General features: G+C 53.2%; 1 protein-coding gene across 5 annotated transcripts in view; it reads right to left on the reverse strand.

Annotated features, from left to right (window-relative positions):
- The window catches only part of WDR25 (WD repeat domain 25), a 143,021-nt gene that overhangs the window by 53,941 nt on the left and 70,462 nt on the right, over positions 1–18,618 (reverse strand). For 4 of the 5 annotated variants that reach the window (XM_062181613.1, XM_062181614.1, XM_062181611.1 and 1 more), the window contains exon 3: positions 7,041–7,188. The exons of the other annotated variant lie outside the window; for it this stretch is intronic. In XM_062181613.1, the coding sequence (XP_062037597.1) occupies positions 7,041–7,188 (148 nt within the window). The remainder of the gene's footprint in view (positions 1–7,040; positions 7,189–18,618) is intronic. 5 annotated transcript variants of the gene reach the window in all.

Genomic DNA, 18,618 nt, shown 5'->3' on the forward strand with positions numbered 1-18,618 from the left:
GGGGCGCTTATGCCGCCGGCTCCTGGTGATGGAGCGCCTGTTCCCAGGCAGGAGCGCATGACTCATTCAGCTCAAATCAATACCATTACACGCGTCCTCCGGGAAGGATGCAGCCAGCTGTAAATTTAACCATCCTGACTCCAAGTTAACGGGGAAAGGAGCTCACTAACTTTCAAATCAAAACTCGGTATCAGAAACAGGGGCCGGCTGGCGCCGTGACTCAACAGGCTAATTCTCCGCCTAGTGGCGCCGGCACACCGGGTTCTAGCCCCAGTGGGGGCGCCGGATCCTGTCCCGGTTGCCCCTCTTCCAGGCCAGCTCTCTGCTGTGGCCCGGGAGTGCAGTGGAGGATGGCCCAAGTGCTTGGGCCCTGTACCCCATGGGAGACCAGGAGAAGCACCTGGCTCCTGGCTTCGGATCAGCGCGGTGCGCTGGCCACAGCACGCCAGCCGCTGCGGCCATTGGAGGGTGAATCAACGGCAAAAGAAAGACCTTTCTCTCTGTCTCTCTCTCACTGTCCACTCTGCCTGTCCAAAAAAAGAAAGAAAGAAAGAAAGGAAGGAAGGAAGGAAGGAAGGAAGGAAGGAAGGAAGGAAGGAAGGAAGGAAGGAAGGAAGGAAGAAAGAAAGAAAGAAAGAAAGAAAGAAAGAAAGAAAGAAAGAAAGAAAGAAACAGGGGCCATCTTGGCAAGCCAGGCAGAGACCCGGGCAGGGTCTGAGCTGAGAGCCAGATGGGCCTGCACATCGGTCAGCGACACTCCCAGGACCCTGGGGCCCCCAGCTGTAACATCAGGAGCGTAAAGCCTGTCTTCAAAGGTAACTGTGAGAATAAGAAACAACATACGGAGGAGAGGAAGCCCGCACAAGTGACAGGGCCCCGGTGGACGGCAGTGGCAGCAGCAAAGTATCAGTGACAAATGACACCACAGCAATCACAGCAATTTCCCTGACGACAACTTCAGCCACTGCTTTTAATTACCTGGACAAGACTCGATTCTCCACAAGTAAAGAATGGGAAGAAAAAATAAAATTAAAAAGCTGTTCTCAACTCGCAAACAAGGTGTGCCCCCTGGTTTACCTGTGAGGTGTCAGAACCCATCATTCTGCAGGAGACGTGCAGGACGGGGTTTAGCACCCAGGCTCAGTCAACCAAAGCAGCCTCGCCTAAGAAGGCAGCCAAACTCTAAGACATCACCGCACTGCCGTGCAACGTGTACATGAAGGCCACACGAGGGGTAAACACTACCTGCTCCTTTTCCAGAGTCTTAGGTAAGGGGCTGGCGTGGCATTTTGACAAAGCTTGGCAACATCGGATTTCACAACCAGAACTGGGGTCAATGTTTCCCTCCGTGTTGGACGGAGTGAGAGGGAGGAGACGAGGCTGAGACAGGACATACGTGGGAGTGGAAACTGGCCTTGCAGCCTTTGGAAACAGGCCTGTTCATGAGAGGCCCAGAGAGGGGAGCTGGCGGGGGGCACCCACAGAGTTCTGGGGAAAGTGGGGAAAGACACCAGAGGAGGAGGAGACGCTGTGGGTCTCCCCGCAAGGGTGGGAGGAAACGGGTGGGCAAGGAGGCCCTCGAAGGGCTGCTCGTGAGAACCATCGCCAGCCGCCCCTCGCTGGGCTACAGAAGCCCCCTTGAGCCTTCGCTTCTGGATCTGGTAGCAGCAGGCCCTGGGGCTAAAGGAGCAAACACAGAAAAAGTGTCAGATGCTCTGTCCCCGTGTCTGCTCACTGAGGCTGCATGTTTCCTGTGCGATCCCCGGGGCACAGGCAGGGCCCCTAACCGAGTCCTCCTGAGATGTGCTGGGGAGACTCAGTGCTCGAAAGCCTGGAGGCGGCGGGCTGGCCCCTCCACAGCGCTCCCTCTTAAGGCTTAGCCCCACAACAGCCCCCTCGTGCAGCCCTTCTCCAGGGCCTCATGAGCTCCTGGGCGCAGCGCCATGGTGTTCATTTGGACGCTGCTCACCATTCCCACGCCAAGTGGTCTGAAGTCGTCAGGGCCAGCGCTGCTCCCACTGCAGCGCGGCTGTCGATGGTGGGAGAAGCATCCTTCAGCCGGCCACTTAATCAGAGGCTCAGTCAGAAGGGTCTGGGGCACGCCTTCTCCCCAGAGGCCCCTCGTTAGCCTCTGCAGGTGGCAAGCCGCTGCCTGCCGAGAGCCAAGCAGGCTCCAGCGGGTCGGGCCAAGCAGACTGTCCGCCCACGGAGGGAAAATGGACGTGCGGCAGGCAGGCTGCAGGCCGGAGCTGGGCCCAGCTTTGTTCCCATCGGCTGGGTAGCCTCAAGAGAGTCCACAAACATTCTAAGCCTCAGTGTCTGCATCAGGGAAGTGGGGATAAAAACAGTGGGGAGGCTGAGTGAGCCACACGGACACAGGGTCTGACACCCACTCATCCATTCCCACTTAGCAGGTGCTGGAGAGCTGGGCCTGACTCACAGCGAGGTGCAGACCATCTGTCATTCTCTTTCTCTTGGTGGCGATTCTGCAATGGGGGCCCTCGTCATGCTGTGAAAGCCCCAGAGGTACAGGAGAACACTTCTCAGAAAACAAGGGAAATGAATGGTCATTTATGGGCCACTGGCCACTCATGTCCACACATCATGACCCCATCCAAAGATGAGGGCACACCCGGAGCAGCAGGGGCCATCTGAGTGAGGGAAAGGCTGGAGGGTGGGCTGTGGGGGTCCCTGTGCCCAACCCAGCTTCCAAACACAGGAGCACCCTTACCAGAAGGAAGCTGTCCCCCAGCCTGAGCGAGGCTGGGAGGAGCACTAAGGCTCAAGGCCTCCTCAGAGTCTGTCCCAGAGACCCACTGGTGGGACCACGAGCCACGCTGGGAAGGCACCCAGGGGACCACGGCTCTTCGCAGAAATGGCCCCATAGCAAGAGCTCTCTGGACAGCTCAGCCGGAGCACGGGCCACACAGGTGGAGACTGAGCAGAAAAGGCGTGCGCTTGGCTGAGGACCTGCAGGTACCTCTGCCTTTACTGTCACAGCTCTTCCGGCCTGGCACAGAAACAGAGGTGGCAGTGAGGGGAAAGCCCCTGTCTGCTCAGCTGGAGGAGGTGAGAGAGCCCACACTGCACCCGGCCCATGCTCCTGCAGCTTCCAGCACACGGGAGCTGGGGCCAGGGGCACTGTGGAGATGGCCCGGCTGGGCTGGGTGCACCTTGGGAGAGCTGACCCAGGCAGCTGCTCAGCCAGGGTGTGCTCTCCAGAAAGAGGGGTCTCTGGGCCCTCAGCAAGTGCTCAGCACGGGGGCCCTGCACCCCTTGCAGCAGGCAGCCTGACCAGTGAGGCTGGAGGCTGCTGGGGGCTGCGGGGGGCAGAGGTGGGCAAGAAACACGAACAGGCTCTATGGGGGATTTGAGGAGACTGGCTGCTGTGGTGTGCGGAGCAGGTGACTCACAAAGCAGACGACACTTGGGGCCCTGGTGGCGTCAGCCCGCACTCCTGAGGCCGGCTCAGCCCCACGCACCAGAGACGTTTTGTTAGGAAGATTACAGACTGAAACAGGAGCACCAGAATAATTAATCTGTGAGCAGATTTTATTTAAGTGTTGATTCATGGTTGTTCTATAAGCCAACAGCCTGTCAGAACTATAAATTAACGACACGAAATGCTGCTGGCCCTCCGTATTTCAGGCTGCGTATTGACATTTCAGAACCCACAGATTTTTAACTGTATTGATTGAGGACACCAGGATAAATGGCCTTGGCGCCAAATCCCCATTAATGACAATGGGCACCGAGTGACTAATTCCCAGCGCGCTGCGGCGAGAATGCCCCGCGTGGCCTTCCCCTGGCAGGGAGTTCTAATTAGATTGAAATGAAAAAGCCAAATCACCAAGGGCGGAAAAAGGCAGATCAAGTGAAAATGGAGATGAGACTCGGGGAAGAGAAGAGACGAGACGTGTCAGGCAGGATGCAGACCACAGGGCTGCAAGGCCCACCCAAGCCCTAAAGGGAGAGCCCGGCAACAATCAGAGCAGTGGGACATGCAGAGATGAGGCGGGATTGGTGGTGATTGACACAGGGGAGCCCTCCTCACCCCAGGAGCCCCTGTTGGGGTGAGAGGACCCAGCAAGGGCCAGCCTCAGCTCTGTCTCGTCCTTACACACCCAAGCCAGACTGTGGCCAGCTCATGGGCGGCATGGAGACCAGCAGGCCTTGTCCTCTAGGAACAGCCACACTAGCTAAGGACACAGACACAGCAACCAACAACCACCCACGGCAGGAGAGGCCATGTGGGGCTCCCCCAAGGCTGGGGTCCAAACCCCTCAACCATGCCCTCTTTGGGGACACAGCACGTCCCACACACTCTCCACTGCAGCCCCAGCACCAGGCTCTGCAAACGGGAGGTGAAGGCACTGCAGAGAGAACGAAACTGGGCTCTCAGCAGACGAGCCAGTGGGGCGCCGCTCCCAGCAGAGCAGCGGAGTGGAGAAGCCCCCCAGCGGGTTGGCAGTGCACAGGGGACAGAGACGTGCCTTGCTCTCTGTACCACCCAACACACACACCGGGAGCGCTGGGCCCAGAGCCCGACAAGTGGTCCTCCAGCCACAGTTTCAGAACAGCACCTGCCAGTTTCCTCCACTCTCATGTCCCCAGCCACAGCTCCCAGAGGACTGGCCCAGAGCACCCACGAGCCTCTCCTGCTCCAGAACTCAGCAATGGCCCCTTCTGCCGGGGGTCGTGCCAGTCCCTCCCCCGGCAGGCAGGAGGAATCTCTTTGAAAGTCTAAAAACTGCAGAAGCCCCCTCCCAACACACACACACACGCACACACACGCACGCACACACACAGGCGTGTTTAATATCTGATGACTGAGAAAGCAGAACATGACAAAAGCCCACTGTGAAGGCATCACTGTTACCCAGAGAACTTGATGTGAGTCCCCTGACAGCATCACCTGTCACTCTGGGGGCCCACAGGTGGGGGAGCCCACCTCCCCCACTTCCCACAGCCATGTGGCACCTACCACATGGCATCCTGTTCCTTGGACGACTCTGCCTTTGCTGTTCCATCAGCTGAGCGCCCTCCCGCCCTGACTCGTCCTCCTCCCTTCCTTCAGGACGGAAGGCTTTCTGGATTTTCCAGGCCCCATGTTCTTGCAGCTCCTGGGTCTTGCTCATTGTCTTGGACATGGGCACTCCAGGGTGGGCACTGGTCTGACTCCACTCCGTGTCTCCTGAACTGAGCGTGGCTTATGGGCCACACGAGGCAGCAAGCTTTGCCGCTGGGCAGAGCTGGCCCTGCCAGGCAGGTCCATGGCACTGGTGAGTGAGCGAGCGAACCTGGGAGGCTGGATGGGCCTGAAGGAAGGAGGTAGAGGGAGGTCCTCCACACAGTGAGCACTTGGTGATCAGTGCTGCCGCCGCCGCCATCATCAGCCCAAACATCGCCATCACCAACGGCACCAAACCCCCTGGGTCCTGGCAGCCTCGGGAGGCGCTTCATGAGACAATGTCGCTGCCACTCAGCACTGCAGAGCCCAGGGTCTGCAGTGGCACAGGCAGCTCCTGGTCCCCATGGGCTGCACCCTGGGAGGCCTCACACAGGTGACATCAGCACTGAGCCTCAGTCTACTCACCCAGGAGGTGGGCAGAATCACTGCCAGCAGCTACAGTGGCGATGAGACAGGCTGAGTGCAGGCTCCCCAGACCTGGCGGGGAGGCCCCGGACCACCCCACTTACCCCGTCTCTTCTGAACGTGCATGATGCTGCGCTCCATGGCCCAGAAGCCAGGAGGGCCTGGTGGTGGACACAAACCCCCAGTTACCCCAAAACACTCCCCTGTGCTTCCACTCTGCACCCCTGCGGCTGCTGGGGATGAGCTGCACGGTGAGGGCCCCAGAACTACCATCTTGTGCTCACCACCACCACTGCTGGACCAGGTGGGCAAGAGATGGGCCCGGGGTCTTGAGGGAAGCCCTTGGAGAATGCCCAGTGGAAAAGTGGCCAAGGAGCTGCCCTGAGAGGGGCAGGCCATGTGGGTACTGACGGAAGCGGGGGCTGGGGCCAGGAGGCGGAGGCTGAATCCCAGCTCCACCACACGCTGGCCTGTCCTCTCCTGTAACCTGGACAAGACAGACCGCGGGCAGCAGTGAGAGCAGGTACCAGCAGCGCCTGTTGCACAGGGGGCCCAGGGAGGGAAAACTGCTCCCGCTGACTTCTCCCTCGTCTCGGCCTGCCTGTCAAGAATCCCCTTACATGCAGCGTGAGCGCACCTCACCCAAACGTATTTAAGTGCAAGCTCTGAAACAGGCCTCATGTGAAGACTTTCCTTGAGGGCTGGGATCATTCCTCACCGCCTTGCAGCCACAATGATCGGCAGGAATCCTAAACTGAATCCAACCAAAGGACACTGAGATAAAGTTAAATCTATTTCAATACAAACTGCATGTCAGAAGTTGATTAAAAAGCCACCTCTTGGCCGGCGCCGTGGCTCACTTGGCTAATCCTCCACCTGCGGCGCTGGCACCCTGGGTTCTAGTCCCGGTCGGGGCACCGGATTCTGTCCCGGTTGCTCCTCTTCCAGTCCAGCTCTCTGCTGTGGCCTGGGAAGGCAGTGGAGGATGGCCCAAGTGCTTGGGCCCTGCACCCGCATGGGAGACCAGGAGGAAGCATCCGGCTCCTGGCTTCGGATTGACGCAGCACACCACCCACAGCGGGCATTTGGGGGGGTGAACCAACGGAAAAAAGGAAGACCTTTCTCTCTGTCTCTCTCTCTGACTAACTCTGCCTATCAAAAAAAAAAAAAAAAAAAAAAAGCCACCTCTCATCCAGCCCTGCAGCTTGGAGCTGAGACAACCTGGGGCTCTGTCCTACGGGCCGGCTGGCACAGGCCTGCCTCAAACCCTCCGTGGGGAGCCGTGCTTCCAACCAGCAGGTGGTCTGGAGACAGCTCGGAAAGCATGAGCTGTCTTGGGGCCCCTCACGCACTGTCCTGCATCCTCCCATGGCTTATGGCCACGGCCCCACCAACAGCCTTTCCCAGAGAGCTGCCACAAAGAGCAATGACAGAAAACACACACCTGTTTCGAGGTCTGTTAGGTGCAGGGCAAAGTCAAAGCCACCACTGAGGATGCGCCGGCCACAGGGAGACCACCGGGCGGCCCGCACTGCCTCGCTGTGCAGGGAGTAGGTCTGCAAGCAGCGCCCCGAGTCCACGGCGTTCCACACCTGCAGGGAGAACACAGACAGCACCCGACGTGGCAGCAGGGCCTCACCTGCAGGGCTTGGCTCGGCCACTCTGCAAGGGGAGAAAGGTCTCACAGTGGAACCAGGTTTCCTTTAATTTTTTTTTTTTTTTTTTTGACAGGCAGAGTGGATAGTGAGAGAGAGAGAGACAGAGAGGAAGGTCTTCCTTTTTGCCGTTGGTTCACCCTCCAATGGCCGCTGCGGCCGGCGCATCTTGCTGATCCGAAGCCAGGAGCCAGGTGCCTCCTCCTGGTCTCCCATGGGGTGCAGGGCCCAAGCACTTGGGCCATCCTCCACTGCACTCCCGGGCCACAGCAGAGAGCTGGCCTGGAAGAGAGGCAACTGGGATAGAATCCGGCGCCCCAACTGGGACTAGAACCCGGTGTGCCAGTGCCATGAGGCGGAGGATTAGCCTGTTAAGCCACGGCACCAGCCTCAGGTTTCCTTTATTTTACCATCAAAACGCTATGCAGGTGTTAAACTTTCCCTTGCAGAACTGTGAAGGCTCAGGGCTAGGAGCCGAGGGGATCTTTTGCCGCAGTTTTTTCCAAGGTTAAGATAATGGCATTTCCAGTGGCTGACACTCATCCACCCAGTCCTTCAAGACTGCTTCAGACCTGCTGGCCACCAGAGAATCCTGTCCCTGGCTCACCTGCACCCTGAAACCTGTCCTACAGGGGGCGCTGCACAGGGCCAGCCCACACTCCTGGGCTCTGCTTTGAGACGGAGTTGCAGAAAGGTACCCGCCACACCTGTATTTACAATCAGCCTTGTAGGTGCTGTCCTTCTGGGGAGAGAAGGTACAGTTCCTCATTCCTACCCGGTTCCCCATGGCAAAATGAGGCTCACGGGAGAACGCAGCCTGCATGACTTCTGGAAAACGGCTGACAACCCCAAACGCAGAGCGGCACACCCCTAGAGCCAGGGCCCCGGGTGCAAGAGGCGAGGCCCAGCTTCTCAACAGCAACCCAGCAGCTCCAAGCTCCACGCAGCCGGAGGAAGAGGCTGGGGAGCTCTGAACCCAACAGCAGGCCCAGGACCGGCACCTGCAAGTGCCCTGCAGTGCTAGTCCCCATACTCAGGTCCTGACAGGCTGGAGAAGGTGCTGTCCCCACCAGCAGGAGGAGCACCTGCCACCAGCACGAGCCGGTGGGAGCCAGTCACGAGGAGTGGAGATGAGAAGGGCCCGGCTCCAGGGCGGCAAGGAGGACTGAGGCGGCGACGTCTGAGCAGTGCATGGCCACAGCCCTGCTGCTGCAGGACACACGGCGGGGGCTCGCGGCGGCCGCGGCTCTGAGCAGCAGATCCCATGACTTCCCGGCAGCAACATCAGGAAGAACAGGCATCCTTTTCTTTAATCAGAGAACCCGGAGCACAGCGCGCACGTCCACAAACCTGATCCTAGGGCAGCCTTCCCATTAAAGGTGAGAAAATCCAACCTGTCGAGTCCTGGAAGCTCTCAGAACACAAAGGATCAGAGTTCTGAGAGCACAGCTCCTGGGACTCTGTAAAACCTGAGCTCAAGAAAACAACAGACCAGGAGAAGCCTCCACCGAGTGTTCAGACAGCACAGTTCCTTTCTTCCTCAACAGGGGTCACAGGGTCTCCAGCCGGAAAATCAAGAAACGGCGGCATTAACATTCAGAGGTGCACACAGAAGTACAGAGGAAACAGCCTGAGGAGTTCGAGCGGAATAAGAATTTGTGGAGAGCAGCCAGAGTCCAAACCATGTACACGGATTTTCAAAACTATGTGCTGGTGTGACTGCAATAGAAAAAACAAGGTACAACGACAGAACTAGATCAACAGCTAACATGCAAGATGGTAAAAGACATCGAGGACCTAAGACACGCTGCATACACAAAGCTCGAGGCCAATTACTTTTTTTTTTTTTTTTTAAGATTTCTTTTATCTGAAAGGCAGAAAGAGAGGAATCTTCTATCCACTGCTTTGCTCTCCGAAAGGCTGTAATAGCCAAGGCTAAGCCAGGCCAAAGCCAGGAGTGAGCAGCACCTCTCAGGTCTGCCACATGAGATGGCAGGGTCCCAGGCACTTGAGCCATAACCTGCTGCCTCCCGAGCGCATTAGCAGGAAGCTGGATCAGAAACACGGAGCAGCCACCACTCCAACTGGCGCTCTGCCAGGCTAGGTGGGTGTCACACATGGAGGCTTAATCCACTGTGCCACAATGCTCACCCCACCGTAAAACACCACTGCACACCTGTTAGGATGGCCACTACCAAAAAGACAGAAAACAACAAGTGTTGGCAAGGATACAGAGACATTGGAACCCTTCTAACTGCTGGTGGGACGGCACATTAGTGCAGCCACTATGGAAAATAGCAAGATAATTCCTGAAAAATTAAACACAGAAATCACCACGTGACCTAGCAATTCCACTCGGGGATATAAGCCCCAGAATTTGAAGCCCGGTTCATAGCAGCAGCATTCACAACTCTCAAGAGGAGGAAGCCACCCCAGTATCTGCTGAGAGATGAACGGACGAACAGAACCGTCTATCCATACAACAGAAATGCAGCCAGCCTGAAAAGGAACACAATCCCGGGCTACAACACAGACGAACCCTGGGGACACGTGCTGAGTGCAGTAAGCCAGACACAAACGGACAAACCCGGTGTGACGCACTGATACCATGTCCCTGGTACAGTGGACTTCAGGGACAGAAAGGAGAATGCTGGTTGCCAGGGGCTGGGAGGATGGAGTGGGGCAAAGAGTTGGTGTTTAACTGGGGACATGGTTTCCATTTTGTGAAATGACAAGAGACATGGAGACAGCTGATGGTGGTGGTTGCACAGCACAGTGAATGCACGCATTGCCACTGACCTGTCCACGTGAAGTGGCTAGAATGGTAAACCTGTTGTGATATGGATTTCACTAAATTTTTAAAAAACATACACAGTGTCAGCAATGTGGTGCAGTAGGTTAAGCCGCCACCTGCGGTGCTGCCATCGCATATGGGCGCTGGTTCAAGTCCCGGCCAGCTTACTTCTGATCCACTCTCTGCTACAGCCTGGGAAAGCAGCAGAGCATGGTCCAAGCGCTTGGGCCCCTGCACCCATGCAGGAGACCCAGAACCCTGCAGCCACGCTGGCTCTCCTGACTGAAGCCCAGACGGGGACAGCCTCAGATTCAGCGCGGCACAGCCAGCCATCTCTCAAAGCCACCCCGGGCAGAGAGAAGGATCTTTGCCAGTCGCTCTCCCTAATTGAATTTAATGTTCACTGTCAGGCTTTAAAGATTAATTCTCAAACATTGAGGCAGCCTGAAGTGTCTGTCTTTTTTCAATTAAGTAATTAGAGATCTCAAACTGCCTTCACAGAATTCAGGAGTTAAGTCTTCTGTCAAATGTTCCAAGATGACCTGATAGATTTGCTGAAGACATTCCGTGTGTCCAACCAAAGGAGCAGACTTGAAAAGAACATGACAGGCACAGAGCAGTGCAGTCACCCGCCCGGCCCCGTGCCTGGGATCCCACGTGCTGGTTTCTGAGATGTGGCCCCCTCGGGGGTTCCTGTGCTCTCCCAAGACTGGGAAGAGGATCTATTGCTTTAGCCACAGGTAATGTTCTTCCCGCCTGCCAGCCTGCCTGCCTTTTTGGTTTTTATTGTAAGAGAAATACAATCTCCCTGGGAAATATTCAAACTACACAGCAGTGCAAAAAGAAAATCCCACAGGAATCAACCATGGGGTTGTTGTTCCCCTGATTACGCTGGAAATAAGTGTGCTCTGCAAAAGACATTTGTCAAAAACAAGAAACCACAAAGGAGAAAATAAGGCCCATCCATAACTCCACCACTGGGAGATTATGGGTATCAGACTCTGGGCCGACCTCCGCCTCCCCTGTGGTCTCACCTCACAGTCCTCCTCGCTCAGACCAGCCTCCCGGCCAGCTGTTTTCTAGAGACCACTCGCACAAAGCCAACTCAAGCTGGGCAGCTCGTGCCCAGCCCTCCAGCGCAGTCGCCCACCAGCGCTTTGGGAACCCCTCAGGGATGGGTGGTCAGGGGCCAGGATGGAATCTTGGACCACTGCAGGAGACGCCATCACAGTACTGAGTGCCCGTTCGTGAACAGGAACTATCTCTGTGTTTATTTAGGTCATCTTCAGTTGCTCTAAGCAACAGTTTGCAGCTTTTAATTTTTATTTCTTTACCTGAAAGGCAGAGTCAAAAACAGATCTCCCTTCTGCTGGTTTACTCCCCAGGACTGGGCCAGGCTGAAGCCAGCCAAACTAAAGTCTCCCACATGAGTGGCAGGGACCCAAGGACTGGGCCAGGCTGCAGCCAGCCAAACTAAAGTCTCCCACATGAGTGGCAGGGACCCAAGGACTGGGCCAGGCTGCAGCCAGCCAAACTAAAGTCTCCCACATGAGTGGCAGGGACCCAAGCATTGCTGTCTCTCAGGGTACATACACAGCACCAGGAAGCTGCAATCAGGGGCAGAGCCAGGACTCAAACCCAGGCACTCTGACAACCACTATACCAAACGCTCACCCCTGTGATTTTTACATGAAAAGATCCTACACATCTTTTGTAAAATCTATATCAAACTATTCCAGATTCTGAATACACTGTAAATGGAATTTAAAATTTTAATTCCAGACTATTTGTTTCTTAAAGAAATACAATTTTTGTATATTGACCTTCATGTTTTGAGGATATTCTAAGTGGAACTTTAAATTTTAAATTTAAAGTCTCTAACATGTAGAATACAATAAACTCTTGTATGTTAACCCTGGATTCTGCACAAAACTCAGATTTCAGGACTAGACATTATTCCACCTGCTCGGGGAACTGCCTCGATAGATGAACAAGTCATTGGCAAATAAAGACACTTCACGTCTTCCTTTCCAAGAGGGATGCCTTTTATGTTCCTGCTTTACTGCACTGGCCACAACCTCCAGTACACAGCGGTACAGGTGGGGAGTGTGATCCTCATCTCTGGGGGAGGCAGGGAGTCTTCTGCCCCCTGAGGTGCAATGCCAGGGTTCAGGTTTCTCTGGATACTCCTCATTGGCTTAATGAGGATCTCTTGAATTTCGCAGAAAGTCTTTTTTTTAAAATTCAGGAATGAATGTTGACCATTAAAATCATCTACTGAGATAAACATACAGTTTTTCTTTTAGAGGTAAGCATTGAGTGAATTATATTGACTTGCAAATGCTAAGCAAGCTAGAATTCCTGAGATAAAGCCTACTTGGTCTTGACACTATAAATACATATCATTGGACTGATTTGCTAGAATTTTTTAAAAAGATTTATTTTATTTATTTGAAAGACAGAGCTACAAAGGTAGAGCCAGAGAGAGAGAGAGAGAGAGAGGTCTTCCATCTGCTGGTTTGCTCCCCAGATGACTGTATTGGCCAGAGCTGAGCTGATCTGAAGCCAGGAGCCAGGAGCTTCTTCCAGGTCTCCCACGTGGGTGCAGGGGCCCAAAGACTTGAGCCATCTTCCACTGTTTTCCCAGGCCATAGCAGAGAGCTGGATCAGAAGAGGAGCAGCCAGGACTCGAACCAGTGCCCATATGGGATGCCGGCACTGCAGGTTGGGGCTTTAACCCACTGCGCCACAGTGCTGGCCCTGATTTGCTAGGATTTTATTTGAAAATTTTGCATCTGTGATCATGAGAGATGGTGGTCAGCTGCTTCCTTCTCTTCTAACGTGCTGTTCTTGGTGTAATACTGGTAATTTGTATGTTTTTTCTTTGATTCCCCATGAGTCTGGTTAAAAGTTTCCAATTAGTAGGCTGGCGCCGTGGCTCACTAGGCTAATCCTCTGCCTTGCGGCGCCGGCACACCGGGTTCTAGTCCCGGTTGGGGCAACGATTCTGTCCCGGTTGCCCCTCTTCCAGTCCAGCTCTCTGCTGTGGCCAGGGAGTGCAGTGGAGGATGGCCCAAGTGCTTGGGCCCTGCACCCCATGGGAGACCAGGATAAGCCCCTGGCTCCTGCCATCGGATCAGCGTGGTGCGCCGGCCGCAGCGCGCCAACCGCGGCGGCCATTGGAGGGTGAACCAACAGCAAAAGGAAGACCTTTCTGTCTCTCTCTCTCTCTCTCACTGTCCACTCTGCCTGTCAAAAAAGAAAAAAAAAGAAAAAAGTTTCCAATTAGTGGCTGGTGCCATGGCTCACTTGGTTAATCCTCTGCCTGTGGCACCAGCATCCCATATGGGCGCCGGGTTCTAGTCCTGGTTGTTCCTCTTCAGGTCCAGCTCTCTGCTGTGGCCCGGGAGGGCAGTGGAGGATGATGGCCTAAGTGCTTGGGCCCTGCACCCACATGGGAGACCAGGAGGAAGCACCTGGCTCCTGGCTTCAGATCAGCGCAGCATGCAGGCCTTAGCAGCCATTTGGGGGGTGAACCAACACAGGGAAGACCTTTCTCTCTGTCTCTCTCTCTCACTAACTCTGCCTGTCCAAAAAAAAAAAAAAAAGTTTTTGGTTTCATTAATTTTTCTCTGATATTTTTCTATTTCAATTATATCTGCTTATTTATGAGTTGAATTTGCCAATTTTTCTAGTGTCCCAGGTTGAAGCTGAGATCACTGACCTGAACATTTCTTTCCTACTGATTTACGCATTTGGTGCCATAAATTAGTATTTGACAACTATTCTAGCTACATCCTACAACTTTTTATTTATTATATTTAATTTACAGTTGGTTCAACATTTTTTAATGTTACTTTCTAGTACCAGTTACTTCTTTGAAACATAGGCTACTTAGAAGTGTGCTGTTGGCCAGTGCTGTGGCACAGCAGGTTAACGCCCTGGACTGAAGTGCCGCCATCTCATATGGGTGCGGGTTCGAGACCCAGCTGCTCCACTTCCGATCCAGCTCTCTGCTGTGGCCTGGGAAAGCAGTAGAAGATGGCCTGAGTCCTTGGGCCCCTGCACCCACGTGGGAGACCAGGAAGAAGCTCCCGGCTCCTGGCTTTGGATCGGCACAGCCCCGGCTGTTGCGGCCATTTGGGAAGCGAACCAATGGACGGAAAACCTTTCTCTCTGTCTCTACCTTTTACTGTATGTAATTCTACCTCTCAAATAAACAATTTTTTTTAAAGTGTGCTGTTTAGTTTTCCAGTTATCTGCATTACTGATTTTTTTTTTTAACAGGCAGAGTGGATAGTGAGAGAGAGAGACAGAGAGAAAGGTCTTCCTTTTTGCCATTGGTTCACCCTCCAATGGCCGCTGCGGCCGGTGCATCTCGCTGATCTGAAGGCAGGAGCCAGGTGCTTCTCCTGGTCTCCCATGAGGGTACAGGGCCCAAGCACTTGGGCCATCCTCCACTGCACTCCTGGGCCACAGCAGAGAGCTGGACTGGAAGAGGGGCAACCGGGATAGAATCTGGCGCCCCAACCGGGACTAGAACCTGGTGTGCCGGCGCTGCAAGGCGGAGGATTAGCCTGTTAAGCCACGGCGCCAGCTGCATTATTGATTTTTAAAATTTATAGCTTTTCAATTTTTTAATATTTAAATGTAATATTACTTTTACATTTTTATTTGAAAGGCAGAGAGAGGGGGACAGACAGGAGAGAGTTCCCATCTGCTGGTTCACTCCCCGGATGCGTGGCAGAAATCCGTCTGCTGTGTGGGTGCCGTGGGCCATCCCCTGCAGCGCCCGTGGTGTGCTTTAGCCGGAAGCTGGGAGTGGAGGAGGAGCCTGGACTAGACTCAGACACTCTGGAGCAGTGCACAGACATCCCAGGCAGCGCCTCCACAGTCCTGTCAGATGCCTTCACTATCGATTTTTAATTCACTCCCATGACAGAGGAAAGACTTGGGATTCCTCCAGCCCTCCTGCACGTCCGGAGATACGCTGTGTGGCCTGGAATATGGCCCATCTTGATAGACAGTCCACGTGCACTTGAGAAGAACATTCCCTCTGTCGTCATTATGTGGAGTGGTCCACCCATGCCAGTTAGGCCAAGCTGGGTGACAGTGTTGTTCAAGTTTCTATATCTTAACTGATTTTCTGTCTCCTTGATCTATCGATTACTGAGAGAGGGGTGTTGAAGTCTCCAGCTGTACTTGTGGATTTTACTATTTCTCCATCAGTTCTGTCGATTGTACCCCATGTATTTTAAAGCTCTCTTACTATGTGTGTGCATAAATGTTTACGTACCTAACATACGCACCTACTGGTCTGCCCTCTGATGGGCCGACCCCTATGCTGCTCTAAGACGACTCTGTTTATCCTCTGTAGTAGCCTTTGCTCTGAAATCTGCTTTGCTTGATGTTATTATAGCCACTCTATCTTTTATTGCTATCAGAATGGTTATCTTTTTACATCCTTTTACGTTTAATCTTTTTGTGTCTTTATATAAAGTGAGTTTCTTGTACAATTGTGTCCTGCCTTTTTATCCAGCGTTACAATCTCTTTGTTTTTTAAGTGGGGTGTTCAGATCATTTCATCTATTATTGATACCATTGGGCCTACATCTTGCCATGATTTTATATTCATTCCATCTGTCTGTACTTTGTTCTCTCTCTCTCTCTCTCTCTCTCTCTCTCACACACACACACACACACACACACACACAGAGCCTTCTTTTGGGCTGAGACTCTGTTACTCCATTTATCTCCCATTGTTAGACTTATAACCACAAGTCTTTGTTTTGCTTTATTACCAGTTTGCTTTAAGGTCTGCACGACACATCTTCAACTTACCATAGTCAGCTTTCAAGTAACATTATCCCGGCCCTCGTAAGATGAAAACAACACAATACACCCCATTTCCCCCCTCCTAGCCTTTGTACTGCTATTATCATACATTTTATATCTACACACACTACAAATGGCACAAGGCATTATTATTTTTGCTCTAAACAGTCCATCATTGTTGAAAGTGATGTTAGAATGAGCACACAGGGTATTTTACGCTTGCCACGTCTCTCCCATCTCTGGGGCACGCCGTCCCTGTGCGGGAGCAGATTTCTATCAGCATCATCTCCTTCCAGCCTTGCGAGCGCTCCTTTTATTAACACTTCTTGTGGCGCAAGTTTGCTGGTGATGAGTACTTCAGCTTCTTCGGGCCTGCAAAAGTACTCTGCCTTCCTTTTACGGAAGCTGTCTCCCTGGGCATTGAATTTCCTGTGGACAGTGGCTTCGCTTTTGGTGTTCCCTCTCTGGACTTCCCGGCCGTGTGCTGCTGCATCCTGGCCTGTTCTCCAGCGGGGAGCTCGGTGGCCCTCTCATCTTTGTCCCCTTGGATGTCTTTCGTCCTCCTCTGGCTACTTCTAAGATGTCTCGCTGTATTACAGGTTAGAAGAAACTTCGCTGGAACAGACTTCCGTGAACTGTCTTCTTCCTGTTTCTACCAGGTTCTTGAATCTGTGGGTTTATGATTTTCAACAAACTGAGACAACAAGCAGCCATTTCCTTACACATTTTTCCGCTTGCCGCTTCTGTGAGGACTCCAGTTGCGCGCATTTTGGGGGCACCCCTACCTGTCCCACAGCTCACTGGCACTCTCTTTAGTTTTTCCCCATCCTGTCTCTGTTTCACTTTGGATGGCTTCTGTGGCGATGGCTTCCAGTCTGCTAACCTTTTCTTTACAGTTTCTGATACCCAGTGCAACGCATTTTTCTTTGAGGACGTTTTGCATTTCGAGAAGTTCAACTTGGGCCTTTATCTCTCTCCCAGGTCTCTCCCAGCACGCCCACTGCAAGGCCACCGCAAAGCACCAAACACCAGAGTTAAGGGAAAGGGTTCACTGATGGGGAAATCCATCAGGCAGGAGAGGGCAAAGAAGAGAGAGATCAGGAGAGAGTGAGCCCGTGTGCAGGAAGCAGGTCCTGTTATACTCTTGTTGGGGGGGGCAGGGAAGTAGGAGCAGTGAATCCCATTAGGGTGGGGGTGGAGCTGACACCTGTGGTTGGGCCATCTGGTCACCTGGCTTCTAGCCATGGCGGTGGGGGCTAGAGCCTAAGATGGTGTCCAGGGCTTAAACTGTCCCACAGGGAAGACTGTGCCATTTTACCAACACCCATGGCTTCCCCAACTCTGCACAGGTGAAGGAGACCTGCAGTGGTCAGTCCACCATTCTTGTAACTAACCGCAATGTCTTTACATGCCTTGTCATCTTTTTTTATTTTAAATATTTACGTATTTATTTATTTAAGAGGTATAATTACAGACAGAGAGAGGGAGAGAGAGAGAGAAAGGTTTGTAGACATTAAGATTTGTTTTATGACCTAACCTATGGCCTAGCTTAGTGAAGTACTGTTTGAAGTTCAAAAGCATATGTAACCTGCACTTGTCATACAGCGTTCTAGGTCAGAACAGTTGATGGGTCATTCAGAATGTCCGTCTGCACAGAGAAGGGGATGAAATCTTCAACTATGGGAGGGCTCTGTGATGTAGCAGGTCAGGAAACCACTTGGGACGCCTGCATCCCATATCAGAGTCCCTGGGATCAAATCCCACCTCCACTTCAAAGTGAACTTCTTGCTAACGTGCACCCTGACAGGCAGCAGGTAAAGGCTCCAGGACTGGGGTCCCTGCCAGCCAAGAGGGAGACCCAGACAGGGTTTCCGACTCCAGGCTTACGCGGGCCCACTCCTCACTGCTGCAGGCATTTAGGGAGTGATTAGCAGGTGAAGGGTCTCTCTCTGCCTCTCAGTCACTCTGCCTTTCAAATAAATAAAAACAAATAAACTTCAGAAAAGAATCTCAGGGAAACTGGCATTGTGGCATAGCAGGTAAAGCCACTGCCTCTGACACTGGCATCCGTCTGGCACCAGTTCAAGTCCTGGCTGCTCTACTTCCAACCCAGCTCCTTACTAAATGGCTTGAGAAAAGTAGTGGAAGATGGCCCGAGGGCTTGGGCCCCTGCCACACACGTGGGAGTCCGGAAGAAGCTCCTGGCTTCAGCCTGGCCCAGCCCCAGCCATTGCAGCCCTCTGGGGAGTAAGCAAGCAGATGGAGAATAGATCTCTCTATTTCTCTCTCTCTCTCCCATCTCTCCTCTCTCTCTTGGTTTCTCCCTCTGTGTAACTCTTTCAAATAAAGTTTTCTTAAAAAGAATAATCAGCTATGATTGTGGATTTGTTAAATCTCTCTATAATTCTGTTTTTAAAAAAGCCATGTGTTTCTGAAGCTCTGTGGTTACGACTTTATTCTTCCCAGTGAACTAACTGATCCTTTGTCATTCTGAAATGCCCCTCTTACCTCTGGTAACATCCTGTCCCTTGAGTTGTATTTTACTGTTGTATTACAATCTGCCCTGTCTTCTTATCCTTATTATTTGGCGCTATCCCCTTATTCTATCAATTTACTTTCGGCTTACTTGGTTTTTTATCTAAAACGCACCCCCTGTCAACACCTCACAGCCTGGTCCTGCGTCTGCACCCTCCAGCTGTGGTGCTCTGTCCCCTGGCGAGAACGTGGCCACTGACGGG

This window comes from Lepus europaeus, chromosome 22, assembly GCF_033115175.1.
Source record: "Lepus europaeus isolate LE1 chromosome 22, mLepTim1.pri, whole genome shotgun sequence".
Lineage (NCBI taxonomy): Eukaryota > Metazoa > Chordata > Mammalia > Lagomorpha > Leporidae > Lepus > Lepus europaeus.